The sequence below is a fragment of the Rattus norvegicus genome, chromosome 1 (genome assembly GCF_036323735.1).
Source record: "Rattus norvegicus strain BN/NHsdMcwi chromosome 1, GRCr8, whole genome shotgun sequence".
Lineage (NCBI taxonomy): Eukaryota > Metazoa > Chordata > Mammalia > Rodentia > Muridae > Rattus > Rattus norvegicus.
Window position 1 is genome coordinate 255,923,765 of NC_086019.1, and position 16,850 is coordinate 255,940,614.

At 46.9% G+C, this 16,850-nt stretch overlaps 1 protein-coding gene across 3 annotated transcripts in view; it reads left to right on the forward strand.

The window, feature by feature from the left end:
* The window catches only part of Pdcd11 (programmed cell death 11), a 41,139-nt gene that overhangs the window by 1,567 nt on the left and 22,722 nt on the right, over nucleotides 1-16,850 (forward strand). For 2 of the 3 annotated variants that reach the window (XR_005487588.2, NM_001107604.2), the window contains exons 2-17: nucleotides 116-234; nucleotides 1,088-1,219; nucleotides 2,588-2,755; nucleotides 4,314-4,475; nucleotides 5,530-5,653; nucleotides 6,111-6,292; nucleotides 7,648-7,755; nucleotides 9,345-9,551; nucleotides 10,710-10,834; nucleotides 10,994-11,054; nucleotides 11,615-11,761; nucleotides 11,926-12,177; nucleotides 12,639-12,779; nucleotides 13,177-13,371; nucleotides 14,081-14,251; nucleotides 15,332-15,551. Coding sequence is in view for 1 of the 3 variants with exons in the window: in NM_001107604.2 (NP_001101074.2) it covers nucleotides 133-234; nucleotides 1,088-1,219; nucleotides 2,588-2,755; nucleotides 4,314-4,475; nucleotides 5,530-5,653; nucleotides 6,111-6,292; nucleotides 7,648-7,755; nucleotides 9,345-9,551; nucleotides 10,710-10,834; nucleotides 10,994-11,054; nucleotides 11,615-11,761; nucleotides 11,926-12,177; nucleotides 12,639-12,779; nucleotides 13,177-13,371; nucleotides 14,081-14,251; nucleotides 15,332-15,551 (2,497 nt within the window). In the remaining 2 variants the exon portion in view is untranslated. Of the gene's footprint in view, nucleotides 1-115; nucleotides 235-1,087; nucleotides 1,220-2,587; nucleotides 2,756-4,313; nucleotides 4,476-5,529; nucleotides 5,654-6,110; nucleotides 6,293-7,647; nucleotides 7,756-9,344; nucleotides 9,552-10,709; nucleotides 10,835-10,993; nucleotides 11,055-11,614; nucleotides 11,762-11,925; nucleotides 12,178-12,638; nucleotides 12,780-13,176; nucleotides 13,372-14,080; nucleotides 14,252-15,331; nucleotides 15,552-15,614; nucleotides 15,632-16,850 lie in introns of those variants that run through there. The other variant, XM_063265069.1, reaches the window with a different exon arrangement.

The window sequence follows — 16,850 nt, forward strand, 5'->3', positions numbered from 1 at the left end:
AATGGTTCTCTTGACTCTTGTTATTGCTAGAAGGTTCTCTTGCCCATTAGTCACGTGCTTTATGAAGCCTGCCATATATAGCCTGCTGCTATAGCTCACATTATCTTTTCATCAGCCGCAGGAGACCCAAACATGGCAAACCTGGAGGAAAGCTTCCCCCGAGGGGGTACACGGAAACCCCACAAATCAGAGAAATCGTCCCAGCCGGTGGTTGAACAAGACAACTTATTTGACGTAAGTGGTTCGCTGCTTTGGCAAGACCAGACGCTTTCTAACCTCTTTGGGAAGACTTGAGTCTCCTTCGCAGCAGTCATATTCCAGTTTATTTCTCTTTGATGTCACTTCTAGAAGTTGAACTTGTTACTGAGGCTGTGCCATCTCAGGCTTCCTTTGGAGCCTGACATTAAGTATTCGATGTTGAAGTGCTGTTGTAATTTGTCCTTAAGAAGTCTGTGCCAGTTGGCTAAGGATGGGACAAAAAGCATACTTGAAACTGAATTTTGCTTTGTTTTGGTGCTGGGGATTAAACCTATTATGTGCATGTTGGGCAAATCCTTTACTCCTGAGCTCTGCTGCTCCAGTCCTAATCATTGTGCATTTGTTAAAGGGAGTCCTGGTAAAGAGAGTCTGCATCAAGACGGTCTCATAGAGGAGTCCGTGGTCTAGATGCTAGAGAGAAGGAAACTGCCACTTGGGTGTGTGGCCTTAGTATTACAGAATCTCTCCACGTGTATTTAAGAGTAGAAGTCAGGGTCCTATGAAGAACTGAAGTTCAGGGGATAATATATTTAGTTGAAACCACAAAGCTGCTTGTGGAAGAAAGAGCTTTGTCATTTTACATGAGCTTCTGTGCACCGTGGTACATGGCTTCTCAACTGGGCAACCCTAGTGTCCACCCTGCTCAAAAGAAGAAGAGCATAGGACATAAGAGATGTTGGGAAGATGAAGAAGGCTCCTGAGGTCACGGGCAGGGGGAGCATTGGTGCCTGGATGCTAGGCTTGGGAGACTTTAGGGCAAGATAACATGACCCTAAATGTGTGATAATGACCAAGATTGCACTTTCTCACTATCTTTTCCCCGCTTTAGATTTCCACAGAAGAAGGTTCCGTTAAAAGGAAAAAGAGCCAGAAAGGGCCAGCAAAAACAAAAAAGTTGAAAATTGAGAAGAGAAAATCCAATAAGTCTATGAAAGAGAAGTTTGAAATTCTTAGTCTTGAGGTTCGTTAACATTTGCTTTTCTCTTGACATATTCCTTGAGTTTCGTGTGTTCTTCTCTCTTTTTCTTTGTATGTATATACATACAAACAATTAAAACAATTCTGTGTTTTCTGTGTGTGTCTGTGGAGGCTCGTGCAAATTCTGAGAAATGAGCTTTGTTTCCTTTGATGGCTAAGCAATGCCTGGTGTCTTTTTTTGTTTGTTCGTTTGAGGTAAGATCCTATGCTGCCCAGGCTCTCTATAGCCACGGACCTCCATCTTCCAAGATTACAGATGTGTGCCACTGTGTGTGGCCATCCTGTCTTCCTTTTTCCCCTATTCCAACCTCTGTCTGCCCAAGTTTGAGCCCCAGCATCCCATACACCAGAGGTGGTGGTGCAGCCTGCAGCCTAGCTCTTAGGAGCTGGCATTAGCAGTCAGAGGCTCGAGGTCATCCCTGGGTTCTAGACTAGTTGGAGATACATAAGACTGTCTCAATAGACACAGCAGATGGTGGAAATGGTTAAAGATAGGTGTGATGTTGCTTGTGTTTTAGTAGAAGTTAGAACTGACAGTAACTTTAGCAGTAATTCCAATCCTTCCTTCCTATCTATCTATCTATCTATCTATCTATCTATCTATCTATGGTTGTTTTTGAAGACAGGGTCTCAGTATGTATCTCGGTATGTAGCCCTTGGCTAGTCTGGAGTTCACTGTGTAGCCTTGAACTAAAAGATCTTCCTGCTTCTGCTTTTTGAGTACTGGGATTAAAGAAGATATGTCCACTATACCTGGTCTCTATTCATTCATTTTGTAGATGTGAAATGATCTCAGACAAATGGTGTGGTTTTTATGATTCTTAAATTTTTATATTTTTGTCATCCCCCTGCCCCAGTATATGTTCATTTTAAAATAGAAAAATAGCCAAATTATTCTGACGGTGAAGATTCATTTGTCTGCAGAGATATTTTGTTTCCTAATAGGATATTTTTAAAAATTTGTTTGACTTGGCGGCACCTCAGAAAACTAGAGATTTCACGTAAAAATGTGAGGTCAAAGTACTGATAAGAGAAAACCCATTTCCCCGAGTTTGAGATGTCGAGGAGCTGTGCCATGGGTCAGTGGTCCGTATATTTACTACTCCATCTTCCAGGTGTTAGTAAGGGTTGCTAGGATACAGCAGAAGGTGAAGCCTCCTCAAGCAGCTCAGCCTGGCATGCCGTTTCGCATCAAGATCTTTCTGCCAGATGGCTGCTGTGCCTGGATATGTATGCATGAATTTTCCTTTCCTTTATAAAATTCATCTAGCATCTGTGTTGGGACCAGAAAGCCACAGCCCCCCTACGTCCCATCATGGCTGTCTACCTTACTGCCTGTTTTCCTTTCCAGTCCTTATGTGAGGGGATGCGAATTTTGGGGTGTGTGAAAGAGGTGAATGAGCTGGAGCTCGTGGTCAGTCTTCCCAATGGCCTCCAAGGGTTTGTGCAAGTGACCGAAATCTGTGATGCCTACACGCAGAAGCTGAACGAGCAGGTGGCACAAGAGGAGCCTCTGGAGGTAAGGGGTGTGAAATGGAGCTGGCTCCGGGCGTAGAGTACCCAAACTGATGTAGACTCCAGCCTTGCCAGATGCTAAGACAGGACAATACGTGTGCCACGGGAACCTTGTCGTTCAGTCTTTCCCATTTATTTTGTGTGGGTGTGCACATGCCACAACACACATGTGGATCTCCTATAGCCACGTGGACAACTCGTGAGCTTCAGATCTCTCCATCCACCATGTGGGTTCCTGGGAGCCAACACAGGTCCTCAGGCTTGTTCAGCAAGCATCTTTACCTGCTGGACCATTGCGCTGGCCCAAGGAGTGTAATTTTTTTTTTTTTAAACAATATAGGGATTTTTGACTCAGCTTACGGAACCTAGAACACCTCCATAAGGAAGGACTGTTGCAGCTGAGATCTGTAGGATGAACATTTCCAATACAGAAAGGAGGGAGATCAAGCAAGTCAGGTTGTAGCAGAGAGAGCAGTATTGCTAGCATAGAAAAAGGGAGAGGGAGAGCAGTGTAGGAGGGAGCTGTGTAGAAGCCAGGTTGTAGGTAGCTTCAGATGCTGTGTGGAACAGGTTGTACATAGCTTTAGATGCTGTATGGAATGCTCTTGCTGGAGTGGATGGCATAGACAGCAAAGCAAGTAAACTAAAATGGCATGAGCATTTGCCTGGATCAGTTAGGAGGGTGCTGTTAACCTAGGGACTGAGATCATGACAGCTTAGGGCTAGGATTTATCAAGGATTGAGGGGGGTAAAGCCATTGCCTGATGGTGATTTGACAAGGGTAGTGAGGCAGAAAGGTACTGGGGACCACTGTGTATGGTTCAGTGGGAGAGATGGTTATTCTTTGGCTGCTATGTTGAATTTGAGGTACACTTGAGATATCCAGGAACAGGCGATTACTGAGTCTGAGGAAGTGTTGGTTGGAAATGAGTGTGTGGCACTTGTGTAGGTGGAGATAAAGCTGTGAAAGGGAAGGCATTGCTTACAGGGGTCAATTTAGAATGGGAAGAGCCTGAAAGACGGAGTCTAGAGTAAATGCTGAGGTGCAGAGTTGGTGTCAGAATCGGCAGGGCGGGCCAGCGGGATGAAAAGGAAAACGATTAACTGATATGGGTCAGCGAGGGGCCTAACTCAGGGTTATAGGATGTGTCTATACAGCATGTGTGAGTCCACAGTACAATAAATAAGTGCCGTATGAGAGGACTACAGAATGGAGAGAGTGCTCTAGAGCTCACTATTTTAGCAGGTAAAGGAGATTGAGAGGAAGAGGAAGAATTTCATAGGGTGCTGAAGAGGAGATGAAATGGACACAATAAGTAAAGACAACTCTTGATCAGTCGTTGACATCTACCTGTTTTATGGAATAATTTTAAGGCTCAATAATTTTAATATGCCCAAGCTCAGGATTTTGACCAAACTGTAGATACTTCCCTCGAATAAGCTTACCCCATCTACCTTTTGGTTCTTTGGGGGTTTGAGCATGAGAAGCTACTGAGTTGAGCAGTGAGTTGTTGGTTTAGAGGAAATATATGCATCGAGTCTCTCTCCTTGCGGTTATGCAGGACCTACTCCGCTTGCCTGAGCTCTTCTCACCTGGAATGCTAGTGAGGTGTGTGGTGAGCAGCCTGGATGTCACAGAGAGTGGCAAGAAGAGCGTTAAGCTTTCCGTGAACCCCAAACGTGTCAACAAAGTGCTGAGTGCCGAGGCCCTGAGGCCTGGCATGGTATGTATCTGGGTGCCACTGGGAAGAGGAGCGTGTCTGCTGTGGGTGTGGTCTGAGCCACCTTTTTCTTTCTGCTTAATGGCTGTTTACGAGGCGGGTCTTTCTGGAGCAGTGGTCTGTTAGGTAGTGAACACTGAAGGCTTAAACCTCATTTTCTGACTGGAAAGAGGAGGGAAAAGTCTTTCTCTTTAGTAGCACAGTCAGGTATCTGCAGGGAGCATTCATGGGAGGCTTGGAGATGGTGAAGAGTTTGTCACAGAGTAAACCTTTCCAGAACCCTGCTGTGTGAAATGTCAGTGAATGCAGGAAAAAGGGCAGCCAGAGCAGTCAACTTACCTCTGCCTTACTGGCCACCTCTGTGGAGATTCAAATAGAGCTATTCCAGGCTAGAGCCTCCAAATCTGCTATATATGGCAGGGAGCTGCACTAAAGGGTTTGGTGACTAAGGGTCGGCTGGATCTTGAGGGTTTTGCTTAGAAGCAGTGGGGTTTGGGGGAAGGCCAGGGAAGTTCAGTAGGATTTAGTAGCTACACAGAGTTAAAGGAAAGTACGTTGCAGCAAGCTGACAAGCTCCATGACAGTGGCTTTCACAGCAAACGTGGGAGGCAGTAGACAGTCTCCCCTTCTCCATTTGAGAGCTCAGTGACAGCGCAGAGGGCAGCTGATGTTAAAGCTGCGCTGCTTGTCTTGAAATGGACGAGATGTTGGAAAGAGGTTAGAAAAGCACGAACGGAAGCTGGAGGACGGTGCTGATTCTCCCGGAGTCCTGGCTCAGGGCGTGACTCCGATGCCATGGGAACCATTGCTCTCTGTATAATATAAAAGTGTCTACGTGTCACCTCATACTTGGCTGTATATCAATAACATGGCTCACTTTCTGGAAGGAAAACCTTTAAACTTCGTGAGAAAGCTTTTCTCCAGGAGGGAGCTGTGATTACAGGGTTGGAATTAGTGAGCAGCACGTCTGTGGCATTCCCGTTTTTATAGTAGTGAAATCTGTAGGTGCCCGTTTACCTTTGACCTGAAACTTCTGGGAATGTTTCCCTTCCCCCAGCTGCTGACAGGTACAGTGTCCAGCCTGGAAGACCATGGCTACCTAGTGGACATTGGGGTTGATGGGACCAGAGCTTTTCTGTCACTACAAAAGGCACAAGAATACATTCGACAGAAGAACAAAGGTGAGGTGGGACAGAGAGCCTGGCTGGTGCGTGGATGTGAGCTCAAGCACATGGGATTATGGGGTTATATGTAAATGTTTATACTTCACCGCCCCTTGATGAGTAGCAAGACAGACTGGGGACCCTGAAGGCTGTCAGCTTTGGGGACATGAGTAAATAATGCCAGCTGATAGAAAAGAAGAGGCGTGAAGAGCCCGAGTGACAGGGTTCCTGTATGGTCTGGCTTCGGTGTTCATTACAGGAAGTTTACTGAGCTTGGACTCCCAGAACCTATGACCGGCACTGCTGGCTTATTCATGTTTTTTGAGATAGTCGAATTCTAGATCAGGTCCACATTCTCCTGGCTTGTGAGCATCAGATGCTCATTGGGTGGCTGGGCTATGGTTCTGTCCAGGTTTGCTTGGTTAAGGACCCTTCTCATAAAAGTATAATTTCCGTGTGGGTGCTGGGCTTACAGGTGCTAAGTTCAAAGTCGGCCAATACCTGACCTGTGTGGTTGAAGAGCTGAAAAGCAACGGAGGAGTTGTGAGTCTCTCTGTAGAACACTCCCAGGTTTCTTCTGCCTTTGCAACCGAGGAGCAGAGCTGGAACCTGAATAACTTACTGCCAGGGCTGGTGGTCAGGGCCCAGGTGCAGAAGGTGAGCCGTTCGTTGTTACTAATGTTTTGAAAAGAAAAAGAGAAAGGCTTATCTGACAGGTGGTGCACACCTCTAATCCCAGAACTTGGGAGGCAGAGGCAGGCAGATCTCTGAGTTTGAGACCAGCCAGGGCTACACAGAGAAACCCTATCTCAAAAAAAACAAACTAATAAGATGATTTATTTTATTTGCAATTTTGTGTATGGGGTGTGGGTGTATGTGTGTTTGTACAGTGCTTGTAGAGACCAGACCCCCTTTCCTGACCTCCACAGGCACCAGACATGCACATGTGCGTACACTGCAGTCAGAGCACTCAGGCACAAACTTAAGTTAGCCTAAAAGAAAACTTCTTTGTAAAATTCCATTGAGAGAGAGTGTGTGTAAGCACACGTACCATGGTGCCCATGTAGAAGTCAGAGACCAGTTTCTGGGATTCAGTTTTCTTCTTCAATCATAACAGTTTCCAAGGATCAATCTGAGGTGGTCAGGCTTGGTAGCAAGCAGACTTTTAGGAGCATTGTTAATATGCTTACATAAACTAATATTATTATATATGAACACATATGTTGTTGTTTGTAGTTTGTATATTTGACACAGGATCTCACTGTATAGAAGGTAGCCTCACAGACTTGATCCTGTTGTCTTAGCGTCTCTGGGATTGGCTTTTAGTCATGGTCTGTCCCTTTTTGAGGTAAGGTACAGTCCTGATTGTCCCTGAATTCACTATGTAGAACCCCTGGCCTTGAACTCCCAAGATCTACCTGCCTCAGCCTTCAGAATGCTGAAATTAAAAGCCTGCGCTCCCACCCTGCCCTGGTCATGCTTGGTCTTTCTGTCTCTCATTCGGGTGTCGTGGACGAACATGCCCGTGTCATACACTTGTTTATTCTCTTGGGAAGCATCCTCCTAGTGGATGTGAGTGGGGTCTCACGGGGAGTTTGATCAGCATTTTCCCAACAGTAAGTGACTCTCCCATCTTCATGATGAGTTACTCACTGGCTGTTTATGTAGCTTCTCTAGTGAAATGTCTATTCAAAGATTCTTTGCTTCTTAGTAAGATTAAATGACCCCATTGCTAAGGCTAGCTGTGGAAGGAGACATGCATTCCCATTGCTAAGGCTAGCTGTGGAAGGAGACATGCATTCCCATTGCTAAGGCTAGCTGTGGAAGGAGACATGCATTCCCATTGCTAAGGCTAGCTGTGGAAGGAGACATGCATTCCCATTGCTAAGGCTAGCTGTGGAAGGAGACATGCATAGTTGTGGAGTTGTGGAATCCAGTGTTCGTTATGATTGCCTCTCACTCCAGCCTTCTTCACAGAATTCTTTTAGATAACTTGTTATGTTTACTTCTAGGTGACTCAGTTTGGACTCCAGCTAAATTTCCTTACGTTCTTCACGGGTCTGGTTGACTTCATGCACTTGGAGCCCAAGAAAATGGGGTCTTATTCTTCAAAGCAAACAGTAAGAAACGTTCCAGCCAGCCTTTCTTGCTTCCTAGCCGTGTCTAGTCAGGGGAGTCCGAGGAATGCATGCGTATGGTTCACAGGGAGATAAGGGAAATGCTGAAAGGCTTGAGGAATGGCCAGTGGCCAGACTGAGGTGAGAGAAGGAGCAGGCACAGATGGCGGCTTTTGGCATTTACTTTAAAGGTTGAATCATTAGTACAGGAGAACAGAGTTTTTTCAAGTAGAAAAATGTGGTTTAAAATGGTTTATGAGGCACAGTGCCTCATGCTCTCAGGAGATAGAGGCAGGACGGTCTCGGTCTGGTCAAGTTCGAGACAGTCAGAACACACGTACACACGTACACACACACACACTCCACCTCCTCCAGCCCTCACCTCATATACTCCTCATCACTAACCCTGAGAAAAAGGTCTATGAAGGCTGCTGTAACTCATGTTAGAGTACTTACTTACCTAGCATGGTTGAAGCCCTTGTTTTGGTTTCCATCACTCACCACCCCAGTATTCTATTTTTAAAAACGATCTGTGTTTAATTATGTGTGTGGATTCCCTAAAGCTGGAGTTGCAGGCTTCTGAGCTAGGGACTGATCGTGGGTTCTTTGCAAGCGCAGTACACGTTCTTAGCCTACGAGTGGACTCTCCACACCTGCCCTCCCTTTTGTGAGATTCTGTAAGTAGTATAGATGATTTTATCCCATGTTACTTGTTCGTTTGTAGGGGAAGAAAAGTGTGCACAGCACACGTGTAGAGGGCAGGACAGCTTGGTGGATCAGATTGTAGGGGTCGGATTCAGGTTGTCAGCCTTGGAGACAGATGCTGCTCCCCACTGTGTCCACCGAACCACATTGCAGGCTCTGTCTATCTGTTGCTCAGAGTCTCCTCTAGCCAGGCTAGTCTCTGACTTGCTGTGTATTAAGTATGTCCTTGGATTTCTGATCCTCCTGTTTCTCCATCCAGAGTGTTGGCATAACAGGCATAAGCTACCTCTCCTAGCTTAGATCTGACGTCTAGAAAATACAAAATAAAAGTATTTGATTAAAATACTGCTTTTATAGTTGCATTTGGTAGTAAGTAACCCTGCTGGGTTTTCTACATATACCTAAATGTTAAAAGTTTTCTACAATAAGTGAGTATTTTAAAATGTATGTTATTTAGAATTTTTTTAATTCTTAAATGATTCCATTTCACTTTTAAAATAATAACAATACATCTATATCTTATAGAGAAAAATGTTTTAAGAGAGAATAGATGTTTCTCCTGATCTGGCCAGTACTGTTAGTGTCGTAGTGAACTTTCTAGTGCAGTTTTATGGCAGTCATATTTGTATGAAATGCTGACAGAATCTTCATGTTTTACCTTGTTGGTCAGATGGATATTCAAGGTCAGATGGATACTTAGTCAGTCAGTCCCTCTGGGACATTTGTTTGACTCTGCCATACAGTTTGATTACACTGCCAACACTGGTGGTTCCTAACGATTTTAGTACTGATCTGGTTAGCGAACAGTCGGACCCTTAGAAGGTCTCCTCTTTGTCATGTTTCATGGACACCTCCTGCTCATCTGCCCATCTTGCTCTTTTGTCCAGGTAAAGGCCTGCATCCTCTGTGTCCATCCTCGTACCAGAGTTGTGCGACTGAGCCTGCGGCCCATCTTCCTGCATCCTGGACGTCCACTCACCCGCATCTCTTACCAGCAGCTAGGGACTGTGCTGGACGATGCTTCTGTTGAGGGTTTTTTCGAGAAGGCTGGGGCCATCTTCAGGCTGAGGGATGGGGTACTGGCCTATGCCCGGGTAAGGAGGTCTCTTTGGTCAAGGATCTCATCACTGGAAGGACTTTAGGGAAGATGGGTTCTTTCTGCTTCATTCACCCCTTGATAGTAATTTCTTGTTCTTAGACAGCCCCCAATGTGAAGGGCTGTCCACAGGGTCAGAACAGTGCCTGTTTGCTGTTTCAGAATGCTTAGCAGCTGTGTGCCATGGTGGTACCTGGCCTGTGGGAAGAGAGGACGGCAATGAAATAGGGTCCAGACCAAGGCTCAGCAAAGCCTTTTTGTTGCTATTGTTAAGATTTTAAGTTTTTAAATTATTGTATATATTTGGGTTTGTACATATGAGTACAGCTCCCGTGGAGACTAGAGCAGGAGGTCAGATCCTCTGCAGCTAGAGTTAGAGGAGGTTGCAAGCCACCATCATGGTGCTGGGGACCGAACCAGGTCTTGTGTGAGAGCAGTATACACGCTTTCCTAGTCAGCCATCCCTCCAGTACGAGCAAAGCTTTTGTTAAAGGGCTAGATTGAGAGTACTTTAGGCTGTGTAGTCTGTGTCAGCAACTCAGCCACTTTGCATGAAAGCAGCCACAGCAGCATGTAACTGAAGAGGCTTGGTTCCCATCCAGTAAGACTTGTATAAAAGTAGGCACTGGCATACGAGTGCAGCTTATTGACTCATGCTCTGGGCTTCTTCATGTGATTCTATGTTAGTAAAGAGTAAGGATTTTTAAGTTTTATATGTGCGGATGTTTTGCTTACATGTAGGTCTATGGACCTACTGAGACTAGAGTTACAGAAGGTTGTGAGCCACCATTTGGTGCTGGGAGTTAAACCTGGGTCATCTAAAAGTGCAGCCAGTGCTTTTTTTTTTTTTTTAAACATTTATTATGTATAAGTACATTGTAGCTGTCTTCAGACACACCAGAAGAGGGCATCAGATCTCATTACAGATGGTTGTGAGCCACCATGTGGTTGCTGGGAGTTGAACTCAGGACCTTTGGAAGAGCAGTCAGTGCTCTTAACCGCTGAGCCATCTCTCCAGCCCGCAGCCAGTGCTTTTAACCACTAATTAAATACTGTACTGTTTTTACAGTAGCTGGTAAATGTGTTGTCATCAGTATGTCTTAAACTCTGTGCAGAGCTGTTTCTGACTTATCTTTACTCATTTGGTATTCTGTAGCTCAGCCATCTCTCTGATTCTAAGAAGGCATTCAGTGCTGAGGCCTTCAAACTGGGGAGCACTCACAGATGCAGAATCATTGACTACAGCCAAATGGATGAGCTGGCCCTGCTGTCTCTGCGGAAGTGAGTGTCGTACCACACGTGTGCATCTGCGTCTCTACTGTCCCTCGGTCTTGTTGGATGAGGCTACTCTTTCTTGGTGGCATGACTGTGGAAGGCTCTAATTTTAGGTGACTCCTTCCTTCCGTAGACTTTGTGACCATACTTTTCTTTTTGTTCTAGATCAATTATTGCAGCTCCGTTTCTTAGATATCAGGACATCAAGACAGGGACAATAGTAAAGGTAAGAACTGAAGCAGTTCCTGGGTCCTTCTCCACCTTCAGGGGTCCTTCTTTACATGTTAACTGTCAGCTCGCTAGTTCTCTGGTTAGTTCCTGTGCAGACATGTTCCCGCTGTCTAAAACTGAAATCTCTGCTCTTCCCTTGGATGACTTATAATTAATTTAAAAATAAAGTCTTACTATCCCCACCTAGTGCAGACGGTGGGTCACAAGTCCTGGGGTTGGGGTTTGGTGGCAGCTGCTAGAGCAAACTGAAAGTCAGTTGTGTGATTTTTGTCAGAGGTGGGTCGTTACGGCTCCTCCTGCCTGTAGTAGTAACTGAGCAGTTCCTTTTTAGGTGGAGTCCATGGCTTGAGAGATGTGGAGTGTTCCTTCACAAAGGACAGGGAGTACATGCTTAGGCACGCCTTCAGACATAAGCCTGGCTAAGCCGGGGTCGGTGGCACCGTGTGACTTACCTGTGTGAGATTGTAATGGTGGGCACAGAAACAAACAGGACAACTCTAGTAAGAGAAATACGTTCTTGTGATTTCGTTGATGTCTTTTCTTTGGACTCCATAGGGCAAGGTGCTGGCTTTGAAGCCATTTGGGATGCTGGTGAAGGTGGGTGAGCAAATGAGAGGCCTGGTACCCTCCATGCACCTGGCTGACATCATGATGAAGAACCCAGAGAAGAAGTTCAACACAGGGGACGAGGTCAAGTGCAGGGTGAGTCCCTGACGGAGTCCTTGTTGGGGTTTTGGGGAGAGGGGTTCTCAGCTGAAGTTCCTACCCTTTTCTAGGAAATAGGTGTGTAACCTCTGCAGGGTGTCCAGTACTTTTTACTTTCTTGGTAACAGATGACTTGTTGATAGCCTCTATCTTTACCCTAGGTTTTGCTCTGTGATCCTGAAGCCAAGAAGCTAATAATGACCCTGAAGAAAACCCTTGTCACATCCAAACTACCTGCCATTACCTGCTATGAGGATGCCAAGCCTGGCCTACAGACACATGGTGTTATCATAAGGGTCAAGGACTATGGCTGCCTTGTGAAGTTCTACAATGATGTGCAGGGGCTAGTGCCCAAGCACGAGCTCAGTGCCCAGCACATCCCTGACCCAGAGAGGGTCTTTTACACTGGCCAGGTACCCGTCCCTGCGCAGGCCTTCCCTTCGTGACTCTGACCTCAGGTTTAAAGGAGCAAGCATAGAGATGCTTTTAAGAGGAAGAGGAGGGAGCACAAATAAAGTGGGCCCGAGGCGGTTAAAAGAGGGGGGTGATAACCCAGATGTACTCGCTAGAATCCAGTGGTTGGAGGCCCCACTACCAGAGAAGAAGTGCTGGTTCAGTGAGTTTGTGTTTCTCCTAAAAAGAACGTCTTAAAACTTCAGGCTTATGACCAGAAGTTATTTATGTCTTCACTGTAGGAGGTTGGCTTATGGGGCTTTTACTATATAGTCTTCTGTGTCCATCATCTTTCCCCTGCCTTTGGTCTGACCTAAGGTCTTGGTGGATCTCCCGGGCACCTGCGGAGCTCATGGAGGGCACTTTGCTCCAGGTTCTGAAGCTGCTGCGGGAGATGCAGACGCATGTGATTTCTCACCAGGTGGTCAAGGTGGCAGTGCTGAACTGTGAGCCTTCCAAAGAGAGGATGCTCCTGTCCTTTAAACTGTTGAGTGGTTCGGAGCCAAAGGACGAGAGTGTTAAGAACAGTAAGAAGAAAGGAAGCACCGTGAACACTGGGCAGGTACTGGGCAAGTGATCGTGTCTTACAGTGACAGTGGTACTGGAGAGGTACTAGAACCTGTGGAGGAAAAGAGCAGTGGCTCTGAGGTCCTGAGCTCTCCTTCCCGCCTGCCTTAGCAAACGGAAGCTGGCCTGAGAGAGTGTGTTATGGCATGGCTTTGCCCGCTCCTCTCTTACTGCTAAGGCCAGCCTGCAGTTGCCTTTTCCTCCAGGAATCAGCAGAGAAACTGACAAGAGGAAGTCCAGAGGGGTCCTGGTGTGGGGTGTGGGCGGAGATGTGGGTCCAGAGGAAAGTGCCTTCGCTGTTAGCCTCCTGGTGGCCTGGGTGCTGAGATCCGGAACCTCTGAGCTCCTTGCTCAGGAAAGGTGCTAGTTTTTACTTTTTTGATTCTGAGCAGTTGGTGGATGTGAAGGTTCTGGAGAAGACCAAAAATGGGCTGGAGGTGGCCATCCTGCCCCACAACATCCCTGCATTCCTCCCGACGCCTCACTTGTCTGACCATGTTGCCAATGGCCCGTTGTTGCATCACTGGCTCCAGACAGGTGACACCCTTCACCGAGTTCTGTGTCTGAGCCAGAGCGAGAAACACATTGTATCCTTGATTGGTATCTGGGGACATAGGGAGACCATGGGCACTTGGATGGGAAATTCTAGACTGGAACTAGGAGGGAAAAAAAAAATCCAACTATTTGAGCTTAAAAAATGCTTTCTTAAGACAATGTTGATGGTCTAGCCCTGGAAAGCATGAGCAGGTCCAAGAAGTACTATCAGGGCCGGGTGACAGCTGTTCAGAAAGGTCCTCTGTGTCATGGGTCTAAGGCTCAGAACTGTTCCCTTGATGCTGCCTGTGGTTGTGTTTCAGGACAGCACTACCTTTTCTTGCTAACCTTAAGATTAAAACCCTTAGGGCAGCAAGGTAGAATGTGGTTCATGGATGGCAAGACAGGGCCAGTGGAGGACTTTACTGGCTAACTCTGTTGTTGGATGCAGACTTGTTCTGGTCCTGTTAGCAGACCTCAGGGATCTGGGGAGGAATTAGCAGGAAGGAGTGAAACTGATTGTCTCACATCACTTAGCATCAGTAGCTTCTGGAAGGAGGTCCCATTGAAGCAGCTACCTCAGTACTGAGGTAATGGTTAAGAATGTGGCCTCTCCAACTGTGGTGTGGTGTGTTGCTCCCGCTGTGGTGATCTGTCTGGAGAGACCCATGGTAATTGCCAGTCAGTAGAACAGAAAGAAAAAATGGAGCAGTAGACGTTTTTGCCTGTCTTCTGGGACATTCCTTACTAAGGTTCCTCTAGCTTCTCTGCAGGAAGCCAGCTTTGGTCTCCACAGTAGAAGGTGGCCAGGACCCCAAGAGCCTCTCGGAAATCCAGCCCGGAATGCTGCTCATTGGTTTTGTGAAGAGCATTAAGGACTATGGAGTGTTCGTCCAGTTCCCCTCAGGTCTTAGTGGACTGTCCCCCAAAACTGTAAGTTCAGTTTTATGCACAAGGACCTTTGAGGAGAGGTCTCAGGCTCCTAGACCTGCTGAGAAGCAGCAGGAGACTTTAAGGAGTCAAGGGGAACCACATAATGTGTGAACCCCATGAAGGCCACTGAGGAAGAGTGAGTGCAGCCTGTGAGTTGACGCTCCTGCCTGCTCCGTATCCTGGAGAATGGGCCTTTGTCTCTCTCACACAGCAGTATTGGGTGGCGTAGCTTTGATTGATGGCTGTCTCCATTGTAAAAAGGACTGACCTTGTGTTTATAGCATGCTAATTTTCCTGAGTAGCCCAGTGTAGTTTTTAGAGCATCCTAAAAAAGTGGGGTTTTTTGTGTGTGAAGACACCAGTATATCCCTGGAATGTTCTCTGTGCCATTGAATTACAAACTTTTCAGATGGGAAAAAATTCAGACATGTTAGCGGAGCCTCTCATGCCTCCTGAGTAAACTGAGTCCTGGAGGACCTAGACGAGTGTGTGACAGCACTGAGCAAGCAGCACAGCGCTAACTCCTGCCACAGACACTCCCTCAGCCAGGCGTGCCGGGGCACTCCAGTCTCAGCTCTTAGGAGGCCAGCCTGGTTTACCTAGCGAGACTTGTTTCAAAAAACAGACAAATTGCTCTATTGGCCTGGGTTTCTAAACTTTTGGAAGGAAGGGTCTCATTGCATTCCCTGCCAGGAAAGGGGGGAAGGACAGAGTGTTGCCTCTGGGTGTTGCGACAAGAACGTGTTTTATCCCCTTTGGCTTTCCAGTAATGTGCCTTCTAAATGGTTGTCATCTCTGAACACTAGGCTGCATAGCCAGGGCCTCTCCTTTTTTGGAAGGGAAATGAAACGGCTCAGAGAGAGCTGGGGAAACTATGCAGACCCCCCTTGTCCTTCGCTCAGCCTGTCTTTTTTGGTTCTTTTTTTTTTTTTTTTTTTTTCCGGAGCTGGGGACCGAACCCAGGGCCTTGCGCTTCCTAGGCAAGCGCTCTGCCACTGAGCCAAATCCCCAACCCCCTGCTCAGCCTGTCTTAATGGACAATTAATTACTCCACCCCCTCCCCTTCTTCCTACTGTCCAGATCATGAGTGACAAGTTCGTAACCACGCCAAGTGAACACTTTGTGGAGGGTCAGACAGTCGTTGCTAAGGTGACCAATGTGGATGAGTCGAAGCAAAGGATGTTGCTGTCTCTGCGGCTGTCAGACTGCAGTCTGGGGGACTCGGCCAGCACCAGCTTCCTCCTCCTGTGCCAGTGCCTGGAAGAGCTGCAGGGCATTCGAAGCCTTATGAGCAACCAAGGTGGGGCATGTTAAGTAGAGGCAGGAAGCAGAGGATAAGGTCCACCACCAGTGTGTGCTTCCATTGTACCTGTGGTTAGGGTGAGTGGGGCTACTTATAATCTAAAACAGCTGACAGGTTTGAGGGCTGAAGCCTTTGTGTGGCTAGTTTGTTCCTAAGCCCCGGGTCTGAGTGGCCAGCCTTGTGCCTGAGCCTCCCTGGTTCCTTGGGGCTATAGTTGCACGCCTTAGCAAGGGTTGCTTTTTGTTTCGTTTTCTGCTGTTCCTCCCTTTTTCCTTTCGTGGTACTAGACCCGAACCAGCCTAGACCATCAAGCATGCCTGGCAGGTGCTCTCCGACTGAGCCATAGGCTTTGTCAATGAGAGGTGTTGATAAAGTGGACATTAAGTGTTTATGAAGTGAATAACCTTTTACAACCCAGGTTAAGGTGAAGGTCTGCCTGAATGCTTCACTGGCATCTACAAAGCCCTAGGTGGCATTCCCAGTACGGCATCACCAGATAGGATGGCACATGTCTGTAATACCAGTGCTTAGGAGGGAAGTGTGGGCAGAAGGATCAGGAGTTCAAGGCTATCTTTGGTTAGATTGCAGGTTTGAGGCCATCCTGGGCTACATGAGACCTTGCTCCCACCCTACAAAGTAAAACGGTTGGGAGTAGTTTGTGTGCTAGAGTGTTCTTACCTAACATGTACCACCTAACTGGGTGTAGCAGAATCACTTAATTCTAAAACCTAGGAGGAGGGGACAGGAGGATCAGGAGTTCAAGACCATCCTCAGCTACACAGCAAGTTCTAACGCAGTCTGGGATGTAGGAGACCCTAGTTCTTGTCTTTGATTTTTAAAGTTATAGTAAGGAAGCAGCTGCGAACTCTCCCTTGCCACCACAATTATTCTGGAGTCAGAGTTTCCCTGCGTTCTGCGGCATTGGGTTTGCACTGTGGATTTACCAACCTGTTCACTTTCTTCTTTAAATTTTGTCTATTTGTGTGCATACAAGATAATGTGAGACGGCCATAGCAGGCCCGTGTAGGTCAGACAACAGTAGGTGGGAACTGGTTATTTCCCTCTGCAACATGCATCCCAGGATTGAACACTGGCCTGACACTAAATGATTTTGGTTTTGCCTTGTGTTTGAGTCATCTTTTTGAGACAAGGTCTCACTGTCTACCTCTGGCTGACCGGGACATAGAACACGGAAGCATAGACCAGGCTGACAGATCTGACTGCCTGCTGTGCCTCCCAAGTACTGTGGCTCAGTGCATGGACCACCACCCTGGTCAGCCACTGCACAGTTTGCAT